Source organism: Trachurus japonicus, chromosome 13 (genome assembly GCF_045865225.1).
Source record: "Trachurus japonicus isolate A0001 chromosome 13, Traja_1.0".
NCBI classification, from domain to species: domain Eukaryota; kingdom Metazoa; phylum Chordata; class Actinopteri; order Carangiformes; family Carangidae; genus Trachurus; species Trachurus japonicus.
Window position 1 is genome coordinate 16,510,903 of NC_140919.1, and position 15,792 is coordinate 16,526,694.

At 41.3% G+C, this 15,792-nt stretch overlaps 1 protein-coding gene across 2 annotated transcripts in view; it reads right to left on the bottom strand.

The window, feature by feature from the left end:
- Positions 1-652: 652 nt before the first annotated feature.
- The window catches only part of LOC146975771 (chloride channel protein 2-like), a 169,569-nt gene continuing 154,429 nt past the window's right edge, over positions 653-15,792 (bottom strand). For both annotated transcript variants that reach the window (XM_085795010.1, XM_085795009.1), the window contains 3 exons: positions 13,837-13,941; positions 4,087-4,173; positions 653-979 (listed from right to left, as the gene is read on the bottom strand). In XM_085795010.1, coding sequence (XP_085651136.1) covers positions 785-979; positions 4,087-4,173; positions 13,837-13,941 — 387 coding nt within the window. In that variant the 3' untranslated portion in view covers positions 653-784. The remainder of the gene's footprint in view (positions 980-4,086; positions 4,174-13,836; positions 13,942-15,792) is intronic.

Consider the following 15,792-nt stretch of genomic DNA (forward strand, 5'->3'; position numbering starts at 1 on the left):
AACTGAAATGTGTCCTACAGGCAATAATAATAATAATAATAACAATAACAACAATTATAATAATAATAAAAATCGTATAAGAAATAGTCGTTTGCTACCTCCTTCGTCACGCACGCTCACATTTTCTCACCTCACACACACACTCTCTCTCTCTCTCTCTCTCTCTCTCTCACACACACACACACACTTATTTATTCTTCCTGGTCATCATTCGTATTTCTCTGGAAGACTCGTTCAAGAGGAAAAACTCCTTCAGGTCCAAACTTTGATCACGACTCTGAAGACACATGAGCTAAAAGTAAAGAAACATCCCTTTTTTTTTTCTTTTGAGTTTTTTTGTTTGTTGTTTTTTTTTTAAAGACTCAGCCCGGTCCCTTCGTTGAACTCCACCATCATGATCATGCGTCTTTTTTGTTGGTTCTTCCTCCTCCTCCTCCTCCTCCTCGTTCCTCTGATCCACGTCAGCTGGAGAGCAGGAGTTCAGGGGGAGATGTGGTTCACCCTCCTGTGGAGTGGTCAGTGCAAAGCTCCAGAGGAGGGAGGGATGGAGGGAGGAAGAGGAGGAGGAAGAGGGAGCGAGAGGAAGAGGAGCAGGTGAGGATTGGAGGAGGTCGGCGTAGCAGTTACGACTCTTCCCAGAATTAAATATTGATCCTAAGCCCTGAGGATTTTTTGCATGTTTGTGGCTTTGGGGGATTTAAGACTTCAATGCCTCACTCCTCCTCCTCCTCCTCCTCCTCTTCTTCTTCCTCCTCCTCCTCCTCCTCCTCTTCTTCCTCCTCCTCTACTGGGATTTCTCGTCGGACTCGGAGGGCGTGTGTTCGCGGGGCAGCGACAGGCTCTTGTGGCGGTCCCACAGCTTGTGGAGCTCGGTGGCCTCGTTCTCGCTGCTGCTGGTGCCGCTGTCACGGAAACTGGCCAGAGGAGGACGGACCTTCACGCCCTTCACCGTCACCGAGCCCTCGATGGCCTTACGGAGCTGCAGGAGGAGAGACAGGGACGGTCAGAGGTCAGAGGTCAGAGGTCGGAGGAGGAGTCACGCGGGTATGTTCACTTTAACAACAACAACTTAAAGTGGTATTCTTATCGATATTATTATTATTACTATGATTAACAGATGTGGGCAGGTGAAATTTCTGCTTTAGCATTTCATCCAAAGAAAAAAAAATGCTGACAGGTTGAGATGATGCATTTACTGTAACAGTTTCTGGTTAAACGACGTTTTATCTCAAACATTTGTTGGATATGTTGAAGGTGAAAGTGAAGATTTCGTTCACTGTCCAACAGAGTTGTTAGAGTTACGATGCTGAAATCACATTAAAACTCTTTAGTTTACTTGAGCTAATTTTCAGTGTTGGCTGAATGTTTCCTGCTCAACATCTACAGTGAATAAATAACATTATCATATATATCATATCATATCATATCATATATTTGTCATATGAATGATATAATGAAATACATGTACGGTAAATCACCTGTAAAATGGAGCCAATTTAGAACAAAAACCAAAGATACAATCTGTAAAACTACTAATATAAGAATAAAGACTGTAGTTCTGATGTCACAAAATCCTACAGAACAAAATCTGAAAACTGTTTATTTTGCGGGGAAAAGTTTTGTCTTCATCACAGCTACAGTGAAAGAGAGTGAGAGAGGGAAACAGATACATCCAAAAACATCCAATATTCAAAATATTAAACATGAGGGAGACACAAGACAAGACGACGCAGCATCAAAAGGAGATTTTTTTGACTCAAACTTATCAAACCACTCAGATGACATCACCACACTGACTGAAAGTTCAGGTATGTGGCTCTCTGGAGTTGGTGAATCAGTTTTCTATATAAAGTTCAGTGTTTGTGTTACATATTCAATCCTCAGTGTCTCGACTCCTGTGAAATGAAAGTGTGAACTCCGACACGGCTGCACAGAGTTCGATCATGCAGTTTGAGTCTGTTTTGAGCTGGTGAAATAAAAATGGCGGAGGTGGTGGTGGTGGTATTTCATGATCAGAGGGCGACGTGCACCACAGAGTGAGGTCACGGCTCGTCCATTAACGCGTGTTCCTCCTACGAACGAGTGACCGAACTCTGGGTCAGAGAAACGAACGCTGCCTCAGAGGAAAAGACGGCAGCAGCTTCTTTTGTGCTCAAGTCAGAACAGCTTGATTCATGTGTTTTATTATCGTGCTGGAACAAAGTCACACATGAGGTCAGATCAACTTTACACCTCCAGTCCGCACTGCCGCTGTTATTCATGCTGACTTTAAAATTGTAATTCATTTAATGAATTTTATGAATTTTACCTTTTATTTCTGTTCCCTTAACTATTTTATTGGAAATCTGTGTCTTTTATGATGTAAAGTGTCCTGGTGCGTGAAATAAAGTTGCCCTGACTCATACAGACTCCGACAGGACTTGAGAGCATCAGTCATTGGTATTAAACTCTATTGATTACTCATCAATACAGTTTATAATCTACCAGCACCATGAGGTCCATGTCAGACTCCCTCCAGACAACACAACAAGATCCACAGCCAGTGCTGCAAGGTGACTGCCTGTCTGAATTGTTTTTAACTATATTAAAACTATGATAATAAAACCATAAACTATTATGTATTGAAAAAAGAATATGATTATATTAAAAGATTATGACACAAATTATGATTATGGTAACAGATAATAACGTAAACTATGATTATATGAACAAAATTTAGGTGCATCTCTCCCAAATGATTTAAAAAGGAGTAATTTAAGAAATATGAAAGAAGCTGGTAGAGTACAAATATGTGAATATGTAAAAAGTAATCTACAAATATACTGTAAATGTTACTAGTGCATATTAACAGATAATGTCATAAATCATGATTATAATAACAGATAATAATGTAAACTATGATTATCTTACATGATAGATAACCAAAGTGAATACTATTACAATAGCATACGACTTCTATTTCAACGAGACAATTTAGTTTTTATTCAGAACAGAAATCCAAAATCTCCTCTCAGCACCTTCAAAATAAAAGCATTTCCTGTGGAATCGTGTTTTGTCTGATATCTGACAATTAAGGGTGAATAATATATATTAACTATATTTTTCAGCATCTTTATCAGCTCTTCTTCTTTCTACCACTTATCAGTTATATGGATTATTATGTTATGTATTCATGCGCCGGCAGTGACAGGTATTTGTTTGCTTTTTATCTGTTTGCATGTTTCCTCATGTTGCAGCTTCAACAACTATCCACACTTTATCAGATTGTGTATCGTTCAGTCTCCCGACGCCGCGTGGAGGTGAAGGTTCAGACTCTTTGTCGTCTCCTTCGTCCCATCACTCACTCACTTCGCTCTCTGTCTGAGAGTGCATTATTGAATTTTACAAGTTTTGCCAAGTTTCTCATTTGGTTGATTAGGACTAAAAAAAACTAAAACAACAACAACGTCTGGACGCTGCTGCAGTGACGAAACTAAACATCCCAGTGATGCCTCTTTGTCTGTATGGAGCAGAGAGGCTGTGGTGTGATATAACAGAGTGTCTGCAGAATGGGTGGGGGGTTATGGTGTAGAGCTGTGGTGGTGGAGAGGGGGGGGATTTTTTTGTCTGTTGAAAAAAGAGACTAAATGTCAGGGACGGACGAGCAGCGCTGCACTTAGCAACAATCCTCTCGCCACTTCATGGACAATTCACAGAGAGAGAGAGAGAGAGAGAGAGAGGGTTTTTTTTTGTTTTTTTTTTAACCCAGTTGTTTGTGAGGCAGCGCAGATGGATGGAGAGAGGGAGGGGGGTGACGAGGTGAGAGGAGGGGGGGAGGACAGACAAGAGAGACAACAGAAAGAGACAGCAATATTAAGCAGCCTTTTGTCTGTCACAGTACATAAAAGACAGAGGGAGGAGGAATCGATGCTGATTGAAATGTCTGTGTGTGTGTGTGTGTGTGTGTGTCTGCGCACAGCGGTGACAGTGATTTTACAGTCACAAAAGCAGTGAATGTGTTGCCAGTGTGAACGACGACAGTCACGACTTTTTAGTTGAAGAAGAAACAAAGACACACACACATATGAGGAAGAAGACGAGTCTTACTTCTTTGAGGGACACCACCCCGATGAGACGTCCGATGCTGGTGACGTAGGCGTGGTCGAGGCCCAACAGGGAGAAGATGGTGTGAGTCTGTGAGAGGAGGAGGAGGAAGAGGATGGAGACAATTAGAAACACAATAGAAACCAGTAGAAACCAGTAGATACAGTGAAGAGCTGTGGTTTCCTGCATCACTGATTTCAATTATCCAACAGTGACGAGTCCGTTCACACCAGGTTCATTCAGCTTCTCACATATTCAGTTGGAAAAATGGGAAAAACGACCACTTCAGGGACATTCAGAGAATTTCCGTTGTAAAGGTAAAAAGCTGCTGGAGGTTGGAGAAAGACGACCTTGTGACATGAGAGAGAGCTAGCCGCCGTTTTTATATGTGAGGGTGAGAAATTAGGTCATAAAGAGAAAAACCATAGCAACAAAGTAAAGTCCTGCTGCATCCTATAGCAAAGCAAAATCGAAGATGAGATCTCCTTTATGTCACATTTACATCTCCTAGATATAAATGAGCACTAATCAAGACAAAAGTGGTTTTCTCATTCTTCTCAAATGTCTCTCCTGAGAATTAAGTCTCACAGTGAGCACTGTGCAAGTTCTCTAAATTCTCTCACAGCTGTCTCTTTTCCTGATCTCAACTAAGAGAAAAATGAGACATGCTGTGCCGCTTTCAAATATGTCTCAATTTGACCTCAGTTATGTCTCAGTGAGAATTCTGTCTCTCACTGCTCACTATTTGAGTTCTCAGATTCTCTTACAGTTGTCTCTTTTCTAGTGTTTCAGCAAAAAGAAAAATGAGAGTAGTGCAAGCTCTCAAATTAGTCTCAACATGAGACATTATTTAATATTATAGCCTACCTCAATCATGTCTCAGTTTATCTCTATCCTCCAGACCAGAAGGGGGCGGTAGTGCACTGCACAACCGCCGAAAAACAAAAAGAGGAAGAAGAAGCAGCAGCTGAACCGTTTGCACGGCGGGAACATTACAGACGTGACCGTTAACTACGGGGGAGGGGGGGGCACAGGTGGGACAGAGAGGAGTGTCCGTTGGTCGCTGCTGCTGCACAACGTTTTTCCCCAGCCACGCCGAGACTCGAAGAGGTAAGAATGAAATTATTTTTGACATTCTCATGAGGTGAAAAATTAACAGTTGTGGCGACGGAGCGGTCCGCTGGAAGGTGGGGATTAGGTAATTAGGCGTCTGTCCAACAGAAACTCCGAACTGTAACGGTGGTAATGGTTAGCTAAGCTAGCTGCAGTAAGATACAATGGCAGATAAGCTAACGGCTAACGGCTAACGTTAACTCCAAGCTCCAAGGTTGAAACAGGGCTATTTTTTATTTTTATCATTTATTTCAAACCACAATCGAATTTTTCTATTGTCTGAGATGGAGGCAGATGACGGTTTGGAGGTAGCTTTCGTCACCGGCCACCAGCTCCCCGACCAATCAGCACCGGCTGCTGCCTGCCGCTAACGGTTGCTAGGCGCTCTAGCTGCTCTGCTGCGGAATCGTTAGTGCGGCCGGCGCTAACGAGCCGTTAACGAGCCGGCGGATCGGTTGTAGATGCTGTGTCACGGCTCTGGCGTCCTCTCCTAGTAGTGTCCGAGCTACTAGTGCTGTTAGAGTCGCTCCTTAGTAGCTCGTTAGCGCTAGCAGAAGTGTCCATGTGTGTTTATTACTTTTTTTTTTCTCTTTTGTGTGATTTCGCGGGTGTGAATTACTGTAAGTTAGTCCTAGTCTGAGAAATAGCCGATCTACAAGCTCACAAACCTACTGAGAACTTGCAGATCTAGCTATTTTAAATAAATGCCCACTATTAAATCTTTTATGGGGGTCTCTGGCAAAAAATATTTTCTAATTAGGTTCTACATTGCATATCAAACTGGGGGTCCTTGAAATTAAAACAGTTTGAGAGCCACTGAGTAAGTTAACTTGTGAAATCTCTAATTGAAATATTGATTACATGTTACCAGATGTTCATTTATTTATTCAGTTTCTTTGACTGTGAAATTCTAGGGTGTGGCAATTCTTGAATCCCATGATTTGATTTGACTTTTGATTTTTAAAAATTAAGGTCACGATTTGATTTTTTCATTCTCTCTCTCTCTCTTGCAGGATCTGGCTAAGCTGCCAAAAGGCCACCCAACTCCACAAAAAATAAATATGTTAAAAGGTGATGAGCCATCAGACTCAACGTCAGGGTCTGACACCATTATAATAGATGAGAGCCCAGTCTCTAAGCATGGCGAGAAAATCCCATCGCTGAATCCATCACCTGACGGGGGACATGCAACACAGTTGGACCACCACCCTATGGGTAGGTTTGTCATAATTATTACATAATCGCCTGGGCCCACATGTTCAAAACTTTTAATCATTATCCTATCAGATTTGGTGAAGTTCAAAACCAAAAAAACAGCAGTAAGATAACTTTGTTATCCAAATGCAAGGTTATCTAGGCATGTTTTAATTATGTTCAAAAATGAACTTGCCTGCCATTAAAGCTGAGTAGCTTGGTATTTTCTCACTCCTGTATTGTTTGTACTATTTCTCCCTTTCAGATCCAGGCCAGGTCAGAGAGCTTCAGACTCTTTGCGACTTAATTGGAGAGTGACATCGTGACAGCCCATCTTCATCATCAGGCCAGCAGGGGCTGTTTCCTGGGAGAAGCATGTTCGTCTCATCATTCTGCCTTACTGCCATGGATCACGCATGCATGCGTCTGTTCCATGCACTTTTTGAATCCTAAGTAAGTTTTTTCAAAAAAGGCTCTGTTTTTAGGCCAGGATAGTGGGAATAATGATTATATCCAATTAGGACAGTGTAGCAATGATTAATGATGCAAAGTCTGCAAACTAGTTCAGGCAGACAACTCAAGCTGCGCCCATCCTGATCAGCTGATCAGTCACATGCCCTCCTCATCCAAATAGGGCGGGCTATTTAAACCCCCCAGCTTACCTGCTCATCCCTGGCTATGCTGCTGCTGCCGTTGCTATTTTCTGCATACACTCTGCTCCTGCTGCTGCTGCTTCTGCATACATCTCACTGCTGCCGCACATGAGGTTTTGCAAACCCACCACCTCCCTAGCATCCACCTGTGGGCTCTGTCTCTATGCTTCATTCTGCTTCATTCCCTGTAATGTCTTGCAAAGCAGATCATTCAGGGAACAAATTTCTCAGTCAGAGCCTGACACTAAACCTGCTGCAGCCATGCTCAAGGATACCTATGCTGTGCTTCAGCTTGCAATGCATGCTTATAAATGATTTGTACTTATTTCAGAGTTGTCTGACTGAACTATCAGAATAGAAGTTTAATATCAGAAATTAAGTGTTATCCAGTATCACTTACAGCACTTTTAAGGATAACACTGTTGTTTACATTTATATTTATGATTGGCCCCAAAATCTTACTTGCTGATTTGCAATTCTCTGAACTGAAATGGACATCTCACGGTGTTATTTCCTTTTAACCTGAAGTGCAGTTGTGTATGGTCTATGTGGTAAGTCTTTTCGTCAAATTACTCACGACAGATTTTATGCTCTTGTCTTACAGCTTATGACCTGAGATGTGCAACTCTACCGGACTGGGAACCAATTGAGGAGGCCAAGCTCAAGAAAGCCTTTGTGAACAAATGTAGGGCCAGAGCAGGCTCCAAAGAGTAGGCCACTGGTATAGCCTGCCCTATGTGGACTGCTTTCTCTCTCACCCTTCTTTTTTTTTTTTTTTTTAATTTTTCTCATTCATTTTCATGGACCAGTAAATGCCAAGTTCATTTTGAGGTCTGGTAGTATGCGAGTTGTTAGTAGTAGTAGTAGTAGTAGTAGGTTCTCAGGTCCTTTTACGGTGGCCTGGAGGTGCAAATCAACATAACAAAATCTGAAACACTTTTACAAAGCTTGAGACAAATTTACATTTTAGAAAACATTTTTACATATCCTGAAACAAATTTACATTTCAGAAAACAAATTAACAAGAAACTAAACATTTTTACAAACACAGATAAATTTGCAAGTCCCAAAACAAATTTACAAATAACATCAACTGGAAAGGGAATGCACCAACTCCGGGGTTGAACCAGAGGTGATAACAGAAGCAGCCAACCGGTGTTATGGTAATGTAATTTTGTTTTATGATATGTAAAAATGTTTTCTAAATTGTAAATTTGTCTCAAGCTTTGTAAAAGTGTTTCAGATTTTGTAATGTTGGTTTGCACCTCCAGGCCACCGTACATTGTTGTTCCACGTACCACAGCAGTGCTGGTCAGTGTGTTTTTGCTTTGTTGTCTTTTTACAATCTGGAAGTGTTGTACGTAGTAATGGTGTCACAGAAATAAAGTTTTCAACTTTTCAATATTAAGAATTGTTTTTACAGTTATTTCTAATTACTAAAGTTTATTCATCTTTAAATTACATTCTCAATTTGTTCTCGTATTTCTCAAATATAGCTCAGATATCATTCTCATATATAGCTTCAGAAAGACATTTAAGAGAAATAATTAAGACATGGAAGAGACATAGGACAGACAATGATAAGATCTCTTTTAAGGCTCATACTTCTCAGATTTGTCTCATAAAAGTCTCAGATTCATCTCATGTTATTCTCGTCAATTCTCATTCAAATAACCAAGACATAATTGAGAACAGGGGTATACAATTATGAGATCTCATCTGTTTATCCCAATTCTCAAGTATTGCTCAAATTGTTTTCTCAATTCAACCTCCTTTGTCTTACTGGTGTCTTGTCTCTTCTTAGCTTATCTCTTGCTCCTAAGGGACCCTTAGGAGAAATAATTCAGAAACAAATGATCACAGAATGATACGAATATGAGAAGCTCAAATGTATCTCAAGAGACGAGATTGAACAACAGATGAGCAACACATTTTTCCTATGGGATTCAAAGACCAGAGGTCGGATTATCTGTACCAGACCCGACCTGGTCTGGAGGTTGGATAAATGTTGATTAAAAAAACTCACCCTTACCCTGTTGGAAAAACAAACAAAAACCTAAGAGCCTTAAAACAGTGAGATGAAGTTGTTGTTGTCACGGTTGCTAAGCAACAGGTGGTGGGCATCACACAATAAAAACATCTCTCCACAGACCAGAACGTCTCACTGTGGCTCAGACTTAACAAAGACCACATCTGAAGGAACAGCTGAAGCTCATCAATTATTTCTACAGTATATGAATCGATCTATTGATGTGAAAAAAGGCCAAATACTGAAGGTGACATGTAGAAATAGACGATTTACACAACAGGAAGTAGAGTGAAATCTTGTTTCCTGGAGTTTAACTTTCTAAATAAACAATATTTTCTACATTTATAAGACAGAAATGATGTATTTTAAAGGGACTACGAGGAGTTTCGGAAAGCGTGAGTGTTTTCAATTTCCCATGAGTGCACGGTGAAATTCTTGGACCGGTGCAAGACGGACGAAAGTGAAAACATTTTTCAAGAATGTTTTCATTAATCAAGAATGAAAGTCGGAGGTTGGAAGATGATCAGATATGGTCGTGGTTCCGACCATAAACGATGCCAACTAGCGATCCGGTGGCGTTACTCCCATGACCCACCGGGCAGCGGCCGGGAAACTGAAACTAGGAAATGCTGGGCGAGTCGACCACTAAATAATAATATCAAAAGACAAAACGATATATTTATCGAAAATGGACCCATTAACAAGTGGGTAATGTAGATTCATCCACATTAATATGAGACTCTTTTATAACCAAAAGCAAACTCCTTGGAGTATCTTTAAAGAGTCTGGGGGAAGTGATTTTAAAAGGAATATTTAAAGTTTAGTGTTGATATAGAGAGACGACCACACATTAACCTGCGACAGGTGTTTCATGAACTGGGTCAAATGCAGGTTGAGAAAATTTGTTTTTATAACGTATAAAGTCTGTGTGTTTTATATTTTATAATTAATGTAAATATTCTTATTTTAAACGATCTTGTCTTATCTCGTATCGAAGGATGTAAATATTAAGATGGAGTTGAAGCCAATTTCATCATTTACTTGATTCTATTTTATTTTATTTTATTTATTGAAGGGACATTTAATCACCCTACACACGTGGAAACTGTCACAACATTTCTTTCTTCCGTCATGTTGGAGGAACTTCTTCTTTGTCTTTAAAACAAAAACCCAACAACAACAATATGACAAAAACAACGGAGCTAAAATGTTCTGTGGATGCGCCGCTCTTCATTATGTGTCACTCATGTCATTATTCTTCTGTTCATTGATTCATCTATTTATTTATTTTTTACTTAGCGTTCCCGTGGTGATAAATGTCGCTCCTCTATGATCCCATGACCCTGTTTTTTTTTTTTTTGCTCTGTGTATTAAAACCTCTCTGGTCTATTAGTGCTGCATTAGCTGATGCGATTACTCAGTTTCCCCACAGGAACCATTAAAGTTTCATTTAATCTCATCCTCACCGCTGGAGTCACCGTGGACGACAGTGGGCTGTAAAAAAACAAACCAAAAACAACCCAAAAAACTGAAGGAAAAAAACAGAAGAGAACACTTCAGCAGGACCGACGCCAACTGGACTTTTAGTTCTGGACCCTTTTAACGTTTAATGGGACGTTTGACATTGATTGAAAAGATTGTTAAGTGTTTTTAGGCAGAGGCCCAGCTGTAATGTAATCTGCCCCCTCAACCACTGCCCGAACCCCCCACACAGGAGGATATTTTACCCTCTCTGGGGAGTCGATGTGGGGGGGTTGGAGTGTCACCTCTGTTTCAACCCATTCACATCTAGTACAGCTGCTATTCATTCACCTGATTAACGGTGTCGCCATCACTCAGTGTTTGGGATCGTTTTGTCCTCTTCTTCTAATCAGACTGAAAACGGCTTACACAAAGGTGAAGAGGATTTTGGGAAATGTGGTTTCAGTTGGTTTCAGAGGCACAGCCCAGAAAAGCCAGAGACAGGAAGTCTATACCAGTAACAGTGGTTTTGTGGACACTGAAAGGCCGGGGCCCATTAGTGGACAGTGATGGGTAAAATCAATACTATTAGAGATCCACGACGACCAATGAGGAACCTTCAAGACTTAAAGAAATAAAACCAACACAGATGCATGAACACCTGCAGGTCCTCTAATGGCCACTAGAGTGAATCTCCATAGACTTACATGTTAAAATGTCCAACTCTACAGCAGAAACAAACATGTCTACCACCTGTTTACATAACTCTGTAACATTTATTGACGATTAAAGTTCTGCATAATTGAGTGGGGGCGTGGCCTATTTGATTGACAGGAGGTTGGGAATTTGTCTCGTGCTCCTCCTCTTTGCCCATTTTAGACTAGCTAGAAGTCGAGGGGCGGAGTCAGACACTGCCAAGTAGGGGTGGGCAAAAATATCGATACGGCAATACATTGTGATATTTTGTATCGCGATACGATATTGATATTCAAAATTTGAATATCGATATATCGATTTTTTTCAAATAATAAATCATGTTTCAGACGTAAATCCAGTACAACTTCCGCACCTCTGCTCTGCGAGGTGTCACTGTACTGCTACCTCAGACAGTGTGTTGTTCATGCAAATATGTTGTTGTAACTTAAAATGGCATGGATAATTTGAATTACATTGTTTTGACTCAGTTTGTCCCATGAATTATCACTATCATCTGATGTACGTACATATAACTCGGATTTTGAGATGCATAATGTCTTTTACATTTTTCAGTGAACTATGTAGAATATCACAATATATCGCAAAATTTGGATATCGCAATATCATATCGTATCGTGACTCAAGTATCGTGATGCGTATCATATCGTGAGGTCCTTGGCAATGCCCACCCCTACTGCCAAGTGGTGACGGCGGAGCAGCAGCTCACTTAGAGCTTCAAACCACCCTTCATAAGTTCACATTGATGATTATTATATATATGTTAGGGATGACAATCGATTCACATATTTAGTAAATTGATGGCACATTTGAATTTGCATAAGATCATGGGATCTTTTTTTCCAAGTGTTTAATAATGGACAAATGTGCTGCTTTGTGAAATGAAACAGATGAAAGTTACCCCAGAGCTAAATCGGGCACAATATATGTATTGAGCTTTGTCTCTGTCAAATAAACTAAATACAAAAATAACAAATATCGCATTAAGAATTAGAGGAAATATGGTCAAATGATAATATTAATAGCGGAGACGGTTTAGCCGGATTAAACTACAGGTTGGGTCAAAGGTCAAAATGACAGAATATGTGTTAATCCTGTATAATAAAGTAGCATAAGGGATCTGCATTCACTTGTTATTATACAGCTCTGATACATATGTATATGAATATTTCATATGATGCTTGTAATTCAATGAATGATTTACTCCTGTTTTCCTCCACCTCACATGAACCGACAGCAGCTTCAGGGCAAAACTCAAAGACACATATTGTATTTTAATATTCAGAGGAAGTAGATTAGTCTGTTATTATATAAGACCCACAACAACAACAACAAACAACACACAACACAATAAGAGTAAGGAGCACAGGATGAATGGCGACCAGATTCTGAGAGAGCAAGGAAGAACAACTACACACACACACACACACACACACACACACACGGGCCTGTACATAGGGGCGTAGGGCGCTGTTTAATATGCTGAGGGAGATTGTGCGTGGTATTGGCTTTTGGCGGTGTGCAGCGGAGGGCGGGGGTGAGATGGATTGGTGCAGGATCCCTCTCTTAAATGTTTAAAGAGTATTCACACCGAGCCCAGAGGACACAAAGGGTGTGTGTGTGTGTGTGTATTTGTGTGTGTGTGGTGCAGCAGGTAACATTATGAATGGACGACATTAGGCAGCGCCACAGCCGCCGGCAAAACCAAACCACAACGTCAGAGTTTGTGTGTGTGTTTGTGTGAGTGTGGTGGACGAGCTCTGAAGAACTAAAGCTGCTTTCATGAGGTTGTTTTCTCACTTTTCTCCTTCACACGGAGGAAAAAATTCGACTCAGTGTGTGTTTGCGTGTTTTTTTTCCTGCTTTGTGAGGACATTTGGACCAAAGACATCATCACTCAGTAAGTTTTAACCTCTGGATTTCTGTTTTATTTATATCGTTTACTATTGTTTTATGAATGTGGTTTTACTTTCCTTGTAAAGCAGAAAAGAAAAGTACTTTATAAACTCATTATAATGAGACTGTAGGTTCAGGTTCAGGCATTATATCATTATGTTAAAGTTGATTTCTAGGCCAGTGGTTATGTCTAGAGGTTGTCCACATTAGAAACCATGAGAATAACTATAGAAAAGTCTTTTGACTCAAGGTTTCAGACTTTTATTCTTCTCTTCTACTTTATTCTCTCTTCTGTTTCTATTTTTAAACCTCATCTATGTGTCTTTTTTTAGTCCTGCAGCAGCTCTTTTGTATCTCGCCGCCTTTGTGTCTATAACGTTGAGACGCTGAGAGTCAGTCGTTCTCCTCGTTGCCGTTCGGCCTTGTGGCTGCTTCACAAACAAACTTGACTCGACTAAATCAATGAGTACTACTGCTGATGTGCACGTCCCCATGAACTGAAGCCGTTATTCTACACCGGCGAATCACAATCAATCGGATTCAGAGGTATCACAACACTGAACACACCGCACCTGCTTATAGTAGGAGAAAGGATGCACACACACACACACACACACACACACACACACACACACACACACACACATGAAGACACACACAGAGGTTGGACAGCAGCTGTGTTTGTAATCAGACCTTGTGCAGCGACGTGCGCTCCACCAGCTGGAACGGGGCGGGGTCGATCTTACAGTTGTTGAAGTTGACCTGCTCATCAAGCTGCTTCTCCTCCCACTCTGAAATCTGCACCAAAGAAGAAAAAACACAGAAGAGGAAGAAGAAGAAGAAGAAGAAGAAGAAGAAGAAGAAGAAGAAGAAATGAGCAATGAGAGTTTTGCAGCATTTACAGACTAGTCAATAAACAGGGCTCTGCTGTGTCTCTCTTGTTGAAGTGGCATCGTCCTCACAGGTTGATGCACACTTTGCACTCAAAGTTTGTCGCCTGAGCTCCTCTATGCGTTTACTGTGACAGCTACTGAAACCATGGAAATGTAAATATACAGTTCCACTGGTTGAGCATAACCGGCTTCCTTTTGTGATGTTCGAAAACATGTGGATAGCGACATAATCTAAACATACATGAGCCGACAGATATGCACACGTCTTTTCATATCAGAATCAGAAAGCCAATCAGAATGGTCATAGCTAGCACACAGCCAATCGGAGTATCCGATGGTCGATGCTTCATGTTGATTCAGGCCCGGCGGCTTCCGCGCGATCCTGACGAAGCTGATTACTGAACAGACACGTACCCAACCTCGTCCGTCTCACAGCAAAAATGGGGCAAGTGTGAGGATTTGAGCGAGTTTAGCAAGGATGACTGGGCCAGATCATCTGAAAAAGTGCAGCTCTTGTGGGTCGCTCCCGGTCTGCAGTGGTCAGGATCTACTAAAACTGGTCCAAGGAAGGAATGGACCGTGGTGAACCACATGCAGGGCCACAGGGTAAAGGGTCGGGCCAAGGCTCATTCATGTACGTGAGGAAATGAAGGCTGCATCAACAGACCAGCTACTGTTGCTCAAACTGCTGAAGAAGTTCATGCTGTTTCTGATAGAAAGGTGTCAGGAAACACAGTGCATCACAAAAGGGGGACCGGCAAAATGTGACACAGGTGGTCATATTGTTATGCTTGATCTTGAATTTAAACTTCAGGTAAATGAACGGTACTCAAATCCTAAAGCTTTTCCACAAGGATAAACCTTATTCTTTCTAAACAAGAGTGTATTCATCACACATCTCAATACTAGGAAACTCTACTTTTTCTGTTCCAGTTCCACCCGTCAGAGTGTGTGATAGCTGCTGTTAACAGATGACGTCTTTATGTCTGGTGTCAGTCACTAATCAGGAGTCAAAGCCGGTGAATAATCCCACACAACCTCCTGACAGATCACCTCCCTCTGATAGACAATCAATGGACCGGACACCGCACTGAACAACTCTATAAATCACCCCAGACGCAGGACGAGCAGAAGTGAACGGTGACGGTGGAGGCAGAGGTGGGGGATAACGAAACGATGACACGGCAGATGTATGGGAGCGAATGAACGGTGAGTGGGGGGGAGGAAAAAGAAAAAGAGACAAAGAGGGGACGGAGGAGGAGGAGGTGGGAAGCGTGAGGAATGTGCGGCTGACAGAGAGGAAATGAGAGGTGCTGTTGATGGATGAATTATGAATGATGTCATATCCAAAAATATAAGACTCCGGGGTAATCTATCCGTCTGGGGATATTGAGAAATCTGGGGGGGGGGGGGGCAGTGCGTGACGTCATCGAACGCTGAGACGAGGTTCGAGTTCTTTGAGGCCGATGGGATCAAACTGGGTCTGTTTCCTCCTGTCGATAGATCCCCAACCAAACATCAATACCTGCTATTAATTATCAATGACGGACGGGTCTGCTTCCCTGGTGCCACACAGATTTGTTATTGTCTAAAAAAATATCAAGAACACATCAATGAACCACAATGAGTAATATATTCACTCTTGTCCATAACTACGCACTATTAATCATTAATAATGAATGAATCCATCATTTACAAATCATTCTTCATACACTGGTACCAGTCAGTAGTTTATAAACAGACTTTTACATGTTTA